This window comes from Callospermophilus lateralis, chromosome 4 (genome assembly GCF_048772815.1).
Source record: "Callospermophilus lateralis isolate mCalLat2 chromosome 4, mCalLat2.hap1, whole genome shotgun sequence".
Lineage (NCBI taxonomy): Eukaryota > Metazoa > Chordata > Mammalia > Rodentia > Sciuridae > Callospermophilus > Callospermophilus lateralis.
Genome location: NC_135308.1, coordinates 121,875,717 through 121,893,101, shown reverse-complemented (window position 1 = coordinate 121,893,101; position 17,385 = coordinate 121,875,717). Strand labels below are relative to the sequence as shown.

General features: G+C 36.8%; 1 protein-coding gene across 3 annotated transcripts in view; it reads left to right on the top strand.

The window, feature by feature from the left end:
• The window catches only part of Ptprr (protein tyrosine phosphatase receptor type R), a 258,417-nt gene that overhangs the window by 228,667 nt on the left and 12,365 nt on the right, over nucleotides 1-17,385 (top strand). For all 3 annotated transcript variants that reach the window (XM_076853110.1, XM_076853109.1, XM_076853111.1), the window contains 3 exons: nucleotides 8,811-8,921; nucleotides 10,257-10,414; nucleotides 14,051-14,164. In XM_076853110.1, the coding sequence (XP_076709225.1) occupies nucleotides 8,811-8,921; nucleotides 10,257-10,414; nucleotides 14,051-14,164 (383 nt within the window). The remainder of the gene's footprint in view (nucleotides 1-8,810; nucleotides 8,922-10,256; nucleotides 10,415-14,050; nucleotides 14,165-17,385) is intronic.

Genomic DNA, 17,385 nt, shown 5'->3' with positions numbered 1-17,385 from the left:
CGTAGTATGTGACATTTTAAAATAAAATTAACATGAACAAATTAGGAATATGCCAAGCACCAGCAAATGATCGCTCTTCTCCAGCTCCAAGACCAGCATTGTCATCCAACCAGAACTGCTGTCTGTGGCAAAAACGCATGTTATGCACAGCCCACTCACCAAGGATGCTCAGAGCTCTCCATTCTGAGCCTGCAAGGGAATGGAATCCATCTCATTCCTTTAAGGGCAACAATCCTATTGGACCTAACCTGTTGGTTATATTCTCAGATTTCAGTCTCTGTAGGAAAGCCAAGTGGACCTGTAAAGGCTAGAATACCTTTTTAAAATAATTCCCACACTAAAGGGTAGCTGAGATTTTTATTTTTTTCTTCCACTGCCTAATTCATATATGGAGAAGTGGATGGTTGGTTTTTCCTATTTAGAGCCTCTTTTCTTTTTCAATGTTTGAGATATACTTATTAGGAATATCAGTATCAAACGTGTCATTGTACATCTTCCATGTGTAATCTGCTATTTTTTTTCCCCTGTAGCTAGGCATAATCCAAAACATTGCAAGAAATATTTTTATTTTATAAAGATAACTTTAAATAAAGATGAAATTCCTTTCAGTCCAAACTCCCTAAAGATGTAAATACAATATCCTAGAGGAAACTTTGATGTTTTACAGATCAAATGATACTGAAAAGTCTGGCTTGAAAGGAATGCACAGTAGATTTTGCACTACCAGGAAAATGCTGTTTACCGAAAATGTGCCAACTTTCTTTTGTGTTAAGCGTCATTGTTTGGAAGAGACAAAAATCATTTCCTCCAAAAAATATGGAGGTGGAGTTATCTTTAGAAGTTCCCACGCTTTGTGTTTTTATGAACCTTTCTACTTTCTAGTGAATAAATGAACGAATAATTGCCATCTTTTATTCCAAAATCTCAATATTATATTCCTCACTTTTTATAAAATGAGGATAAGCAAAGGTGAAAAAATAAGGGTAAAAAATTAGTTCTGATGTTATAATTAAAAAGATTTAGTTGCTTGTAAATTTGAGTTCCCTCATTTAGATAAATCTCAACAAGAAGGAAATTCCTTTTGAAATAAAGAAATATTAAAACACAATATTCAAATTCTTTATACATGAAATATTCTATTACTGGAGAAGACAGAGTGAACAAAGCATATAAAACTGGAACTAGATCAACTCCAGAATGACAAGTAGTGTTTGTGCACATCCAGGGAACCAGCGTCCTTAGACTACCTCTGTACATGGCTTGCTGCTTTGCACTCCCCTTCTGTGTAAATGTTGAGCATAATACACATACTGTGGAAGGTATTTTTAGCCTCTACCATCTATTGAATATCTGTACTAAACAGTCATACATAAATTCAGTTCCTTCTCACTCTAACTCTTCAAAGTAGTTTTTACATTTCTACACTGTAGATAAGAACACTGAAACTTGGAGAGATTAAGTCGTTCTACTTAAAGCTTCAAAGTTAGTGAGTGTTGGAATTCAAATTTTAATCCAGTTTATTTGATTGCAAAATCCAGGCACTTATTCATGATTCCATCATAGAGGACAAAAAAATAAAATAACCGCAAAACTTTGGAAGGCAAACAACCCACTATTGCTCTCAGAGAACAGTAAGACACCAAATTTATCTTTCACAAAGTGAGGAGATTACTTAGTGATTTGGCTTAATAATACTTCTCTCGAGTATTTAATGCAGCCACATTCTCTCACTATTTTTGCATTCGTCTTTCATCTTAGTTAAGCTATGTGACATAAGTACCACAGACTCCATTTTACCTACTGACTTACTTATTCAGGCATTGCAAACAATTTCACCTAGAAAAGCCACATAAAGGAATCCTATTTTAACTTTTTCCTTCTTTCATTTTGTTCTCATCTGTATCTGATAAAATTACAGAAAATAATCACTTTAGTTATATTTATTTGGCCAAAGAGTTTACAGGATGCCTTTGGGTCTGCAGAGTAAGTGACCAAGGGAAAACCACAGTCCAGAAAAACAACACATACAGAAGCATCCAAGAAACCACAGAGCGGGCATGAGTTGAGCAGTTTGGTGTGATTTGAGCACATGTGACTTAGTAAGGAGTGAAGGGAAATGAGACTGGAAAAGTAAGTCGCATTGAATAGAGGATTACGCTAAAAAAAACTTTGAACTTCTTTATATAGGCAGCTGGGCACCCCTGAAGACGTTTTTGAAGGAGAGTGAAATAATGCAATTTGTAGAGCAGGGATATAATTGGCAGCAAGACGTGATTTTGATTTAAAAAAATAACCAATTTAAAAAAATAACCAACCAATCCTGCAATCTGTACACGTGGAAAAATGAGAATTAATACCCCATTTGAATCAAATGTATGATATGTCAAGATCATTGTATTGTCTTGAGCAACTAATTTAAAAAAAAAAAAAAAAAAGCAAGGGGAAGTAGGGAAAGTAGGTTGGGAAGTTGTAGCAACTCCCAGGTAAGAAATAATGAGGTGCAGAAGTAAGGCAGAGGCTGAGAGTACTGAGGAAAAGGAATTTCAGAGATAGAAGCCACAGGGCTTAGTTCTTGACTGAATATGAGAGATGTAAAGGACAGTTTGACTTCAGGATTTGGGTGCTGGAGGCTGAGTGGATGGTGATGTCATGTCCCTACATAGGAAACAAAGGAGATGTATGAGAAAAAAAAAATGAGCTTCATTTTTCAAGTATAAAGTTTGAGGGTTCTGGAGACTTTGGAATGGTAAATTTAATCAAATAGGTATAAATAGGGGTTTGGAGCTCTGGAGAAATGTGTAGGTAGGAGATAGAGATCAGACAGGTGGTGGTTGAAGTTGTGGGAAGATACATAATTGATGTAAAAAAAATAAAAAGGGGATTTGTATTCTCTTGTATATTCTGCTTTTTAATATTATATTATGAGCATCCTTCATGTTAATAATTCATCAAAAACATTATTTTTAGAAAAACTAGAATTTCATTGTGTGGATATAATAAAATATATGTAATCATTTATATATTAATAGATTCTTAGATTATTTGCACTTTTTGGTCTGGATCTCTCTGTTTCTTTAAGATATATTTATAGAAGTGGAATTCCTTGACCAAATCATAGGAACTGTAGAAAGAACATATTCCTAATATACATCCAATTGTATATCATCTTCAGTATCTGAAACTCTCCAGCCAATCTCAATTATGTCCATTCACAGTTCCTCTTATAAAACATCCAAAGTTGTACATGTTTGTGTATAGGACTTCACTCTTAACAAATATTTATCATCTACCATCAAACACTAGTGTAAACATTTAGATTATATCTTTATTGACAAAACCAGCAAAAATCCCACCCTTTATGACATTTGTAAATGAAGAGGAGGAAATACAATAAGACACAAAATAAATAAATACTATATACAGTTATATACAGTGATATTGGTCTATTATTATATGTAGTATATGTATACTGATATAATATACTATACATCAAACATGTTTATTATCACTGATTCTATAGGGGAAAAAATTAAGCATTGGGGAGGGTAAGGGTGATGGGAGGCAGTGTGCAATATAAAATTAAGTGGTGACTGTGGGCATCTTTGAACAAAACATGGTAGAGAATTAGTCAGGCACAGATCCAGCATAAAGCAGAAGCCACAACTAGTGACATGGAGTTTCCTTGTGTGTTGAGGACCGGCAAGGAGGCCAGAGTGGCTGAAGCCAAATGTACAAGGGAAAGACTGGTGGGAAGAGAAGGCAAAGATGTGACTATTGCCCAGCAGTAACCCACTGAAGGTTATTGTCAGAACTTGGTTGGAGTCTTGGTTCTCAAACTCACCTTCTGAAAAGTAGAGAAAACATGGCTTCTTAACCTTGAAAGGATATTGGAGGGGATTAAGTAATATTTTACATCTTGATTACTTTGTACATTAGAAACTACTATGCTAATATTAGCACAAAGGGAAGCCCTAGGTTCCATCCCTCGTACTGAAAAAAAAAAAAAAAAAACTCATTTTTAATTATAAGACTCTGTCCTTTTTGTTTGAATGTTATTCTAAAGCTAGAATCCTAAATCATATAGCTGGTGTATATCATACCCTTTATATATCATTGAAATTTCACATATCTTTAAAGTGAGGGAAAACATAGAGAACCTAGTGACAAAATATAAATGCAGAAATCATAATTAGATTTTTAAACTTTACATGAACTTTAATGTTGTCACAACTTTACCTGATTTGACTATAGTTTTCTTTACTGATTCACTTTTTTCCCAATGAAAAATATATTCAACCCATGTAATAATCTTATAAAACTTTTTTTTTTTACCTTAGAAGTAGAAAGTTGTGATACTTTCCCTTTTTCCCTTCCCATAATAAGGGTCACATCTGACACTCCAATAACAGAAGGCAGTTTAACAACATAAAAATATCGCAAATTTATTTTATCAAAGCCTTATATGATGTGGGAGTTTTTGGAAATGAAGGCCTGAAGACCCAGGGAAAACTCTATTTTCATGCTTAGGTTTGATAAAGAAGGGATAGCTATATAGAAATGTGATTGGACAAAAGGGTAATCTAATGGGAGTTGGGGAGATACTTCTTGTCCTTTCTGTGTATGGCTCCTTCCTCCCAGATATGGGGCAAAGCCCCTCTGGAACAAGGGTCCTTAATCTATTCTCAAATGAGATAGGTCAGAGAATTTTTGATTGGCAGCTCCTACACAAAAAGGCAAGGCTTCCAGTTTTATGGTTTGCTTTGGAGGAGGGGAGGTTCTCATTTCTATGAACTGCCTTGAAGAACAGAAACTCTGACGTCTATGATTCATCTTGGAGGAGAAAGACAAGAGGAGTCAGGAGGGCAAGAGAAGGTCACTTCTAAGGACACTTCTGAAGCCCTCTAGTTACCTGAGTTGAAACACACAAAGTGCCTACCTTGGGATGGTGTTTTCTGAGCTCCAACACGCTCCCCTACTTCACTGATTTACATAATTTTTAATTAAACTACCAGGCTTCAATAATGAGAACAGCTGCCACAAAAAAGTTTCAGTTTAAATACTGCTTAGTAAACATACAGCCCCCAAACTGGTGGCAGAAATAGTAGGTCCAATAAAAGTGAACCAAGAACTTGAGCGTTCCTTATCAGTATGTTATAGAGGGGACCCAGGGCTTCAATTGATGCCGTCTTTAAGTAAGCTTGGTTAAGAGTCCATGTGGAAACCAAAGATGGAAAGTTGAATTTATAAAGTGGTGGTTTCCCAGAGGATCTCAGCTCCAGAAGAAGTTTGCCCAGAGACCCAAAACACTTGAGCTTCAGTTTCCTCAGCTATAAAGGGATTTGAAATGCAGTAATACCTACTACCCGCTCTACGTACCTCAAAGGATTGTGGAAGGGACTAAATGACAAAACATTGGTGAAAGTACTTTTATATGAAATCACTGGCCAATTAATAATGTTTGGCTGGAGTGCTGGAAACAAGATTAACTATAATAATTTTAGGCAATCTCGCCCATTCTATCCCTTTCTTATGTATCAATAAATAAAATTGAGCATCTTCTTTTTATTTATTTAGAGTCATTTTCTATGTGGTGGTACATGTCTTTAGATCATAGAGCAAAATCTCTGGTTTTAAATGTACAAACAGGAAAAATAACTTGAAAATAGATATCTCATTTCCAGGCAGCTAAACTACTAGCTAGAATTCCTTCTTCTTTAAACATAAATAGCCCTCATTTGTTAGGGGTGATAGAGGATGGTCAAAGGGGGAAAAATATCATAAAAATATATGAGTTTGCCTTGTTTCACATTGTATTCCACTTTTGCTATAAACTACTAATTAGAAAGAATCAATTAATGTCCACAATCTTTTCAGTCAGGGTTTGATAATTACTTATTTACCCTAGAAGCACACAGTCCTCTAAAAACCTCATTTTTCTCCAAATTATGAATTCTTAAGATTGATAGATAATTTGACTAAGGGATCAGCCTAGTTGGGAGAATAGTGATGTTTTAGGGTTATATTCTGCTACATAGCATGCTATTTCAAATTACCTACAATTAGTGTGATTTCATAATATTATCTGCAAGATAGCATTTTGTTTCCTTGCATTTTCTGCTTCTTTCATATCATTGTTAGCACCACACTAAAGAAACCCTAAAAAGCTGTTCAGGAAAATAATTTGAACATGAACTTGTGCTCTTAGAAACAGCTCCATTTTCAGCTCTCCCCCACCTCGTATTCAACAGCACCCACACTTATCTGGTCTCTTTTTCTACTTTCTTCTAAAAGGGGGAAAATGTATTCAGTGTGTAAAAATAAGCTATTGTATCTCTGAGAGGAGATGGGATGCTAATTAAGGGTTGTTGGAAGGAACAAGTCACATTGCATTGTCTACTGGGAGCCGACTGCCAATTGCTTTTTTGGTAAAGCGTCAAGGAAAACATTCAAGAGGCCAGGGACAGCTTGGGAGAGAAGCAAGCAGCCGAGGCTTCCACTTATCAAGGAGGTGCAGAAGCCTGCTCAAGTACTGTACGAGAGTCAGGTGCAGGCAGCGAGCTCTTGCCTGGCAGCTTTCCTTACTGGTTTCGAGAGCCACCTTTCTAAATGGGAGCCTGCTGCTCAGGTCTGATCGGGGACAATGGGGCACGTATGCCAGACTACTGCACCACTGCTTGCTTCTTTCTTTGGTCAATTCTTTTTCCAAGATTCTTTGTCACTCTTCTTGGATTCATCCGGGAGACATGGGTTTTAAGAAACACAATAGCTCGGGTCTTGCAGCGAAATAATTGATGCTCTACTGAAAGAAACCAGGCAAATTGGTTAGTATGATTACCTTTAACAAATGGGGACAATTTTAGACATTTGGCAACTGCAGGGGGAAATAAGTTGCTCTATTTTTAAAAGGTTTCTTTTCTTGGGCTGAGTTGTAGCTCCGTGGTAGGGTGCTTGCCTAGCATGTGTGAGGCACTGTGTTCAATTCTCAGCACCACATATAAATAAATAAAAATAAAGGTCCATCAACAGCTTAAAAACAGGTTTCTTTTTAAAAAAGGTTTCTTTTCTTCATGTTACCATTAAATCAGCTAGAGCAAGCCTTTAGTCTGATTGCCTGCAGTCGTGAGTGGCATGTAAATAAAGCTCAAATGATTTACTTCATTGAGAGAAGGATCAAAATGTGGAAGATATAAATGTGTTTATATTGTAATGGATGAAAGAAATTGTGATTCGGCTAGGTGAGGTGACTTCCTGCGTGGCTGTAGCATGTAGAGTGATTGGTGTTCAGCATTATAAAACCCCAAGGTGTGTTTCTGACAATGTATATGTCTTTACCTTTAGGTCTGTAAGTCTGTGATTCTTTTGCTGTTTTGAATCTATAAGTATTTAAAATTTTTTCAAGTGTGTTGTTCATCTCCCTCTGACTTAGAAGAGTTGAACCAAGCGTCCTGGTACTAAAAGACCCTGACTGAAAGCAACGAGTGAAAGAATTCCTGTATATAAATGTGTATGTCTGAGAGAAAGGGTTAAGTGCTATTTAAACAACATTTCCAGAATTAACTCCACTTCCCTAGGCATTCAAAATAAAATATCAACTTTCACCCTTTAGTTTTTTAACCATCAAAAAATGTGATTAGAAAATTCGCAATTCCTTTGTAGTTATTTAAAAGACAATGTAATAAATAATATGAGCTTATATGTATGCTTGAATCTCATTTGGCAGTTTTCTTTTAATAATGATGTCTGAATATAATAATTAAATAATATTTAGCACATGAAAGTGTAATCACTTTGGGTTCACAATATATTTCCCAGTAGTTTTAAGATATAACAACAACAATAATAGCATTGTGTTCTAAGAGTTTACTGTATACCTGGCTTTGTCCTAAGTACTTGAACATTTTAAATCATGAGGAAACTGAGACCAAAGATGTTAAGTATCTTGCTTATGGATTCACAGCTAATAGGAGAGCCACCAAAATTTGAATCCAGACCCTCTGAGTCCAAAGTCTGTGCCTTAACCATTATGCTATACTAACGTGCTTAAAATATAATTATTACTTTTATTAAGCCTCTCAAAGTAGATCCATCATAAAAACATGTTAAAAATAATTTAATTATACATTTATTTCAATAGTTCCATAAGTTAAAAATCCCTTAGACCTATAAAATATAATACCATAGGTGCATTAATGATCATAACCTCTGCCTTACATACAGGGGAATCTTTATTCATTGGAATCTAATATATTACAGATACTCTTATTGGATATATCAGGCACACAGGTGAATTGTGCCTTACCTCAATCATTGTGGGAGAATATTTCTTTTATTTTTAGTCATCATATGATCAACTCTAATATTTGGATTTTAATTTCTTGGTTTAGTTCTTAAGTACTTTTTAATTTCTATGCAGAGTTTTGGGAATTTTTTGCCTCTCTATTTCATTATTATTGGTATGGGATTAGTAATGATAGTATTTGATAGGGCTTGTAAAAATTTACTATATAATTCACTGTTTAAATGTACAGTTCAGGGCTGGGGTTGTGGCTCAGAGGTAGAGCGCTTGCCTAGCACATGTAAGACACTGATCCTCAGCACCACATAAAAACAAATAAATAAATAAAGATATTGTGTCTATCTACAACTTAAAATTTTTTAAATTTAAAATTTACAATTCAATGGTTTTAGTATATTTATAGAGTTTTAAAAATTGATATTTTATTTTTCTAATTAATAACAGAAAACATTTTAAGATACTTGAATGAAAGGTACTCCAAGGCTAATAAAAGTTCTTCCTTCCCCTCTTCCAGAAATGTGTGCTATACTGGCCAGAAAAGAGAGGGATATACGGGAAAGTTGAGGTTCTGGTTATCAGTGTAAATGAATGTGAAAACTACACCATTCGAAACCTTGTCTTAAAGGTAAGATTATATAGCTGTAGCTATCTACAAAGTAGATGAAATTAGAGGATGACATTTCTACTTTGAAATTATTTACACTAATAAGAATTACAGATTCAGCTTAAACACATTAAATTATGTGAAGATCAAAGAGAAACTATAATCATTCCCTCATGTATTCTTTGTTGTCAGCTACTGTTAGTATGTGGAATAATTAAATTAATCTAAGTAGACATTAAGGAAGTTCATTATGTAGGATGTTGGGATCTTCTAATTTGCACTAATAAAACATCTCCGATTTAACCTTTTCAAAGCTTTTAACAAAAGCCTTGTGCTGGAGACTTTACCATGACTCTTTATAATATCATTTTGGCCTAAGCAGCTTTAAGCAAGGCCTGGAAACTATGAAAGAAAAAAAAATCTGCACCAGTGGGTGGCTGTGGGAGGCAAGACAAGCCTGAAGTGTTGATGAGTTCTTAAAAAACTGGAGTTCCAGTACTTCATAGGGACTTTCCCCAGACCAGCTTACGTCATACAAAAATTATCTTATTTAACTTGTTCCTCAGCAAGTGCTGGGGAATATTGCTATGGCATTATTCTTGCATCTAAAGAAGAATCATCCCAAAGATGTCAAGCCTATCAGCAGCCTCAATGCTGGAACAGAATCATCACAAAGAAGACAGAAGAGGGAGAGCTACAGGGATGGTTTTCATTAGAAAGTTTGACATCAGAAGGAATTTACCAAAATCTGTTTTTCAGCACTCACCCAGTCCATACCAGGTCCACACTCGGGTTCGGGATTTTGAGATGATGTGCTCATACTCTTGTTCAAAGTGTTTCCAATCTAGGGATCCCATCTAGCTCCCTTACTACTAAATTCCTCACTGCTCTTAAATCCTGGAATATGGGATGAGTGTAGAAGGTTCAGCATGACTGACTATGAAACTAAATGTTCTCATATTATTTAATGTATTTATAATAACCTGTCAAGAGGGATCGTAGAGCAAGAAACACATTAATTGAGATTCTTTCTGGCTACATTTTCACCTACCCTTTTCACATAGAAAAAGATATATAAACATTATCTAGTCTCTGGTATATATATTCTATATTATAGATAAAAATGTAAGTGTCATTTCATAGATGCAAGAGTGTCAACCTTTCAGGTCAGAATGTTGAAGGTAAAGTTTTCTGAGGGTGAAAGAGGATTCTTCAAAACTCTTGTAGGTTTTTTTTTTCCATGTATATATAAGTAGCTTGCAAGATGGGAATGATAGAAGACCTTCAGTATTGTGTTCTGGGTGACTTTTAGTTTCACAAGTGAATAAGGCATTTGGTGGCTATTGCTATTTTCAGCAAGGAAGCCACACCCAACTTGTGAAGCATTACTGGTACACCTCATGGCCTGACCACAAGACTCCGGACAGCGCCCAGCCCCTTTTGCAACTCATGCTGGATGTAGAAGAAGACAGACTTACTTCTGAGGGCCGAGGGCCTGTGGTTGTCCACTGCAGGTAAGACATGAACTTGTCTTTCTGCCTCAGCAACTATTCTTTCTTTATAAAGTGACAGAAATGGAAGAATTAAGGGTTTGCTTCCTGGATGTGACATTCTTGACAAATTAAATATTTATTAAAATTGGTTAACTTTCTAATATTTTAGTCTTCATCAAGAGGATGCTTACAGAAATGAGTACACCCTTTTAAGGCATTTTCAGCAAACAGACCAGGAACAAAATATGAATTCTAAATAAATAAACTCAGTGTGCAGGACACCTTAGGCAGTCATCTGAATTGAAATTTAGGCTGATTTATTTTGCCTCATCAGTCTCATGTGCACTAAGAATTACAGATGTGTTTTCTGAAATTACTAATTGCTTTTCCTTTCTTTCAAGATGGCACCTAAACTCTACATGGATTGTGTCTTGATAATATTCATTGTTATGTCAAATTTGGTGGAACTAGTCAACTATTTTCAGTTACCTCATGAAATTCAAATGGAAACAAATTTATGAAGTGGGAAGTGGGCAACTGAAGGTTTATTAAAAGAAAAATAAGGTGCTATTACCAGAATGTGGGGTATGGTGGCCAGGCCAACAGCAGCAACAGTTGTCCCTGGTGACTCCTTTCCCTAAGGTCTATCTTTAAACTTGAAAAAATGAACAAGGCTCGTCATCAGAGAAAATGCCCGTTTATTGAGGAACAGCTCTGCATATTTATAGAGCCAGGGGTGGTTTGACAGTTATGACAGTTTAATGGTTGAACGGTTTGACAGTTGGCATGGGGTGCTTTCTGATTGGTGGGTAAGGCTCATGTGAGCCATCAGGGCTAGTCTGATTGGTGGGTAAAGATCATGTGAACCAGCAGGGCTAGTCTGATTGGTGGATATGGATCATATGAGCCAGCAGGGCTCATCATTGGATGGCTCTTCTCGGGGGATAAGGAAGTTAGTCTTTGGAGCCAGGGAAACTCCCAACAAAGCTCACCTAGTACCTTTCCCCCTTGTTTTCCTTTTAGAGAAACCCAACTAAAGCAAAGTAATTTAAAGTCATTTATTGAACCAATAATTTATTCTCCATACGGTCTCAAAATTCCTTTGTTTAATCTCATAAGTTTCTTAAGAGAGTTTTGATAAAACCTTTAATAAATAAAATGTTTTATTTCGGATTATCATTCTGGCCTCCTTCCTTCTTGAAACTTTGTGATTTAATTAGGATTAAAGTTAATATATATGTCTGTTTATCCAAAGGTATCTTTATCCAGTGTTTTAGCATTAGGCCTTGCCCTAAACTTAGCTTGGAGTTGAGAGAAAACAACCTAATTGCCCATACTCAAGGGCTGAAACTATCCCCCACCCAAAATCATAAAATACTCAGTATATCTAAACTGAACTAGCAATTTCCCCTATAAAACCAGGCCCCCTTTCTGATTACTGTTTCTAAGAATGAGGCCTTCTTTTTTCCAGCATTCAATGTTGACAGTTATCTTTGGCCCTTCTTTCAACTCCATCCTCAGTATCTAATCAGTTACCAGATTGGCTTTCCCTTCAAAGCTTCTCCCATAATCACCACTTCCTGATCAACCACCCTAGTTCAGGCCCTTCTGACCTCATCCATGTAGTTTAGAAGTAGCTGGCTAATTGCACACATATACCCTTCTTCCTGTGCCATAATGGCCCACCCTGTCAACTTCTCTGGGATCATGTTCCTAAAACCACTTTTCATCACATGAAATCCTTGCTCAAAAGTTGTCAAAGGCTTTGCATTGCCTAGAGCAAAAGTCCTTAACCTTGAGTCCTTAGGTAAACTACAGGGATTAGTCAACTCCTTGAAATTATTTGAACTAAGACATGTGAATTGTTTCTGGGAAGTGAAAGATTACAGTTTCCAACAATTAAGGGGGAATAAAAAAGGTGTACAGAGGATGTAGTCCAAACCTCTTAGCACTCCAAGTAAGATTCCAGAGTACTTTCCCAAGCTTATTTCCCACTTTTCTAACGAAATAACTTCTTTCTTCTAGTCAGGCTAGTACATTTATTGTCACATATCATAATCCTGTTTTACATCAGTTCTTTCTTTATATCATTGTCACACTTGGAAAATTTTCTCATTCATGATAGCCAAAATGCCTGCCACACAGAGGGTACAGTTCAAATGCTGTTTCTTCCATGAAACAAACTGTCTATGGACACTTCAACTAAAAGACACCCATTCCTTCTGATTTCCTATGTACTCACATCCAACAGGAAGCAATACCAGCTATGAGAAGCTAACAGTATTTGAGTGCCAAGATGGGAGAGATTAATTCCAACCCTGGGAGTTGAAGAAACCTCTAAACATTGGAATAATGTTGAACTAGGTCTTAAAAAATGATCAATGTTTGTGGTTTTAAAAGGTGGTGGGGAAGGCGTTTCTGACTGTGAAAATGTCATTGAAACAGAAAGGAAAAGAGGAAAATTAGAATAATAACACATTGGCTAGAAAGAAGACAGCAAAAAGACATTCAGATTTTGCAAGATATGAATACCCAACAGGGAGGTCAGACATTATACTCTTAACTAATGGAAGCCATCCACAGTTTTTTGAATAAGGAGTGATATAATGATGCCCTTATTTTAGAAAGATGATATACATATCATCATGATATATACATGTGTGTATATCATGTATTAGTCAAAGAAAAGATTTGAGACTTGGAAACCACAATGAGATCACTGCTAGTCATGGACTGAGGAGATGTTGAAGATGCAAATAGTCTACAGAAAAGAAAGCATGGATCAAAGGCGCAGTAGAGATGGAAAAATAGAAGAATTGGTAGCAGATTGGAAGTGGGAGGTGAGAGAGGGGGAGATGTTGAAGATCGCTTCAAGATTTCTAGGCTAAAAAACTGGTGGCTCAGTGGTAATGCCATTGAGGGAAAAGATAATTCATTCCATTTTAAATACACTTAGAGATACTGAGCGAGTGCAAAATAGTAACAGCAAGAGCTCCAGCTAGAAGAAATTTAGTTTTAGATGGAGATTTCAGAGAAATTCACATAAAGACTTGGTGGTAGAAATTGGCATGTGAGAAGGGCCTTGTCCAGTTGATTTTAGGGGCATATTGTGTAAGGCAGATAAATGTGTGAACCCTCCAGGACAGACAGCATTTCGATGATTACCTCTACATTAATGATGTGGAATATGTACTTCTAGCCCCATCCCCTCTCCCACACTGGACTGAGTTCTTGTTTATTCACTGGACTCCTCAACATCAAACCCCCATCCACCCTTATCAGCTTTATTCCAGAATCCCCCTGGTCTCAGGGGTACCACCATTCCTAGCCTCCAAGCACAGGCATCTTCACTGTACCTTACCTAAGTCTAGGCTCTCGGTATTCTTTTTAGAACAATTACAGTGCCTTTTCAGTATTCTCCCCCTCCCCATCACCTCCCTCCACCCCACTCATCCTACTACTCATAACTAAATGAGATAAGATATTTTAAGCACTTAGCACAGAACCAAGTTTGTAATACTCAACACATGAGAGTTTTATTATCATTACTATTCATCTTCACAGCTGTTTCAGATTGTGCACTACCCTTTTGGAAGAACTGCATCTTAACTTTGTCACCCCACCCCCATCTTTTTGTTCCTTTTCTTTTCCTTGCAGCGCAGGGATCGGTAGGACGGGGTGTTTTATTGCTACATCCATCGGCTGTCAACAGTTGAAAGAAGAAGGCGTTGTGGACGCACTAAATATTGTCTGCCAACTTCGCGTAGACAGGTACGTGTCCCGGGAATTGTGCCATGGGGATTTCACTTCAGAGCTGCGTTATCAGTCACCACCTGATCTGATCAGCCTGACTCCATCAGTTCCAAGGTTCTAAATCTCTACAGGGATTCCTGTAAAATACCAAAAGTCATGCATTACATTTAAAAAGCTATTGAAGGAAATACTGTTTATAGCACCAAGAATCAAAAATCTTATGCTTAAATCTTTCCTCATCCCTTCTACAGGTTATGATATCTTACATCCCTATTCCTCTGGGTATAATCTGGATTTTCATATGACTTAATTGAATCATTCACTTTAGCATCTTTTGTTTTGTTTTTGTGAAACTGGGGATTGAACCCAGAGGTGCTCTACCACTGAGCTACATCCCCAGTCCTTTTTATTTTTCATTTTGAGATAGAGTCTCACCATATTGCTTAGAGCCTTGCTAATTTGCTGAGGCTGGCCTCAAATTTAGGATCCTCCTGCCTCCTCCTCCTGAGTCGCTGGGATTACAGGCAGGCACCATCACATTCAGCTCATTCTGGATGCTGCAAATACAGCTTTAAACAAGATGAGTGAGGCCCCTGTTCTCCTAGAGTTTACATGCTAACACAAGGAAACAAATAACAAATAAAGAAATAAACAAGATTATTTTAGACAGAATTAAATACTGTGAAATAATATAACAAAGAAGACAACAGGAGCTGAGTTACTTGAACTTTAGACCTATGACCCAGAAAAGTAAAATTGAATAGTTATCTTTTAAGAATTGCTCAACAAATGTTTGCTGAGCACATACTATGCCCTACTCTCGTGTGTTCAATAAAAGCAGCAAAAAGATTGTTCTGAAAATCAGGTGAGATATGCTATATACAAGGCACTTAGAATATGGCCTTCAAGAAATACTGTGTTTTTAACATCTTCCTTGCTCTAAGTCTTTGCAAGCGTGTCTTCCCTCGTTTTTTCTTTTAATCTTGACTGGCTTATTAGAGACTATTCATCACAGTGGTTAAGATACTAGACTCTGGAAACAGTTTACCTGAGTTTGCATCCAAGTGTCTACCACTTTCTAGTTTTGTGGTTTTGGGTGTGTTACTAGACTTTTTTATTTCTTGGTTTTCTCATCTTGAAAATGAAATTAATAATATTATACAAATTTTCTTTATTGTTGTAAGGATGAAATGAGACAATTTACGTAAAACACCTGGCACATACTAAGCATTTGATTAAGTTCAACTACATTTATAATCAATATACATAGCCAGTAAATGAAATATGTGTCTGTAAACTAGAAATACTAATGTATACCTCGCAGGCTTGCAGTAACTTTTAAAAGAGATTAATCCTGTGATGTACTTAATAGAACACAACCTGCATTTCCTCCTGCACTTAACCCTCTCTGCCTCCTCCTTTTGCACACTGCACATGTAATTGCTTCCAAAAATATTTTCTTTTTGTACATAAGAAAATCAGTTCCAGTTATCCCTTTTCCTTCTCTTAACGATTGCTGTCTTAATCTCCATGAATCCCCTTGTCTTCCATCCAAGTTAGTCCGTAGGATGCAGTTTCTTTACTTCAGATTTGGGTACTTATTCTCAGGAGAGGGTTCTAGGTCAGAGGATAAACAATAGCACCCAGTTAGCCTGGAGCTACTCCCACATTGACCTTGATCTCTCCTACTTTGTGTGACTATAAACAAGGCTCTAGCATGGGACCCCACATCCCTGGGGGACTCCAGTGTGTGCCCCTGAGTCGTGTTTTCCTACTATCTAATGCCAGAACTCCAGATAAAGCACATGGATGTAAACAGATTCTGAACCCAGTTGACCTATCACAGCTCCCTGGTGCTGTTGAGAACAACATGCTGAGAAATAGGCTTGGCCTGCTCCTTGTCTGGGCTCCTGTTTCTGTCAATTCTTGCCTACTCACCCTCCCATCTCCCACCTCCCCCACTCATTTTTGTAACCTGACCTCCACCTTGGTCTCCACTTCCCAATCCCATTCCCCTGCCTATGGAATTCTCTCCTAGTTTTGAATAGAATCACAAATACTTTTTTTTTTTTTTTTTTTTTTTTTTTACCCTATCACAATGCCTCCTCTATCTACTTCTTCCTTCCTAAAACAAATGGTCAGAAATTTTGGCCTTGGCCTTCCATTACCACCAAGGCCTTCCCACAGGCCTTTTTTTTTTTTTTTGCTCTTGATAGGATCTTCAAAACATATCCAACTTCTCTGCTGATCTGATGCCTATAGGCTCCCCGTACTCTGGATCTGAATTACTGCCAACATGTGTGTCAAAACCATTGTAACTGGTTTATTAATCAAGACCCCTTCTACATAAATTCTTTCTGAGCAGCTGCATCTGTTGTTTATGCAATAGATCCTCTCCTTAATGTTTTCCCTGAAAGGTCTTTCCTTTGCCTTCCTTCCTTCACAGGATCAACACAGATTTTCCTCTTCTTGTCTCTCCTGTTGTGCATTCTTCTAGTGATTATGAAAAGCAAAACAGAAAATCTTCCTCCTTTCCCTCACCTCCTCTTCTTTTTCTCTCCTATCCAGTTCTTCAGCTATTTCCTGACATGCCTCATTTTTAAAACTACAGTTTGTAGCTTCCTATTGCCCCAGACCACATCCTTGACTGATACCAGGAAAACTGATCTCAGAGACTCCAAACATCTGCCTTTATTCTCTTTGAGTGTATCTTTATCAATTTTTCAAATCTTGTCCCGCTGCTCAGTTCTCCCTGGTCCTCCTTGCATTCTGCTCTGGATCTGTCTTCAGACATTCCAAAATGCATTAGTCAACACCCAGAAATTTATCTAATCACAGATCTCCACAATGATCTTCAAAGTCTATGACTCATTAAGCTTCCAAAATTAACCCAAGAGTAGGAAAAACTGTATTTCTTAGCCTTACTATTTTTTTTTAATGAGAAAACAAAGAATTCAAGACACCAAGTCATGTGCTCAAGATCATATAGTTTAGGAAATAGCAAATCAGACCTATCTGGAATCCAGGAGTTCAGAGTTCTAATTCAAGTGTATGACTATCAAAATAAGTATGAATATCATAGATAAAAGTAAACAAGTAATGTCTTCAGTAAAACTGCCTGACAAAAGCATGTCTCTTGGATAAGGTTCTGCTGATTAAAAAATGCAAAGGCAGCATGATATTATAATTTTTAAAACAGCTTTTAGTATGAACAAGGGCTGTTTTTTCAACAAATGAAG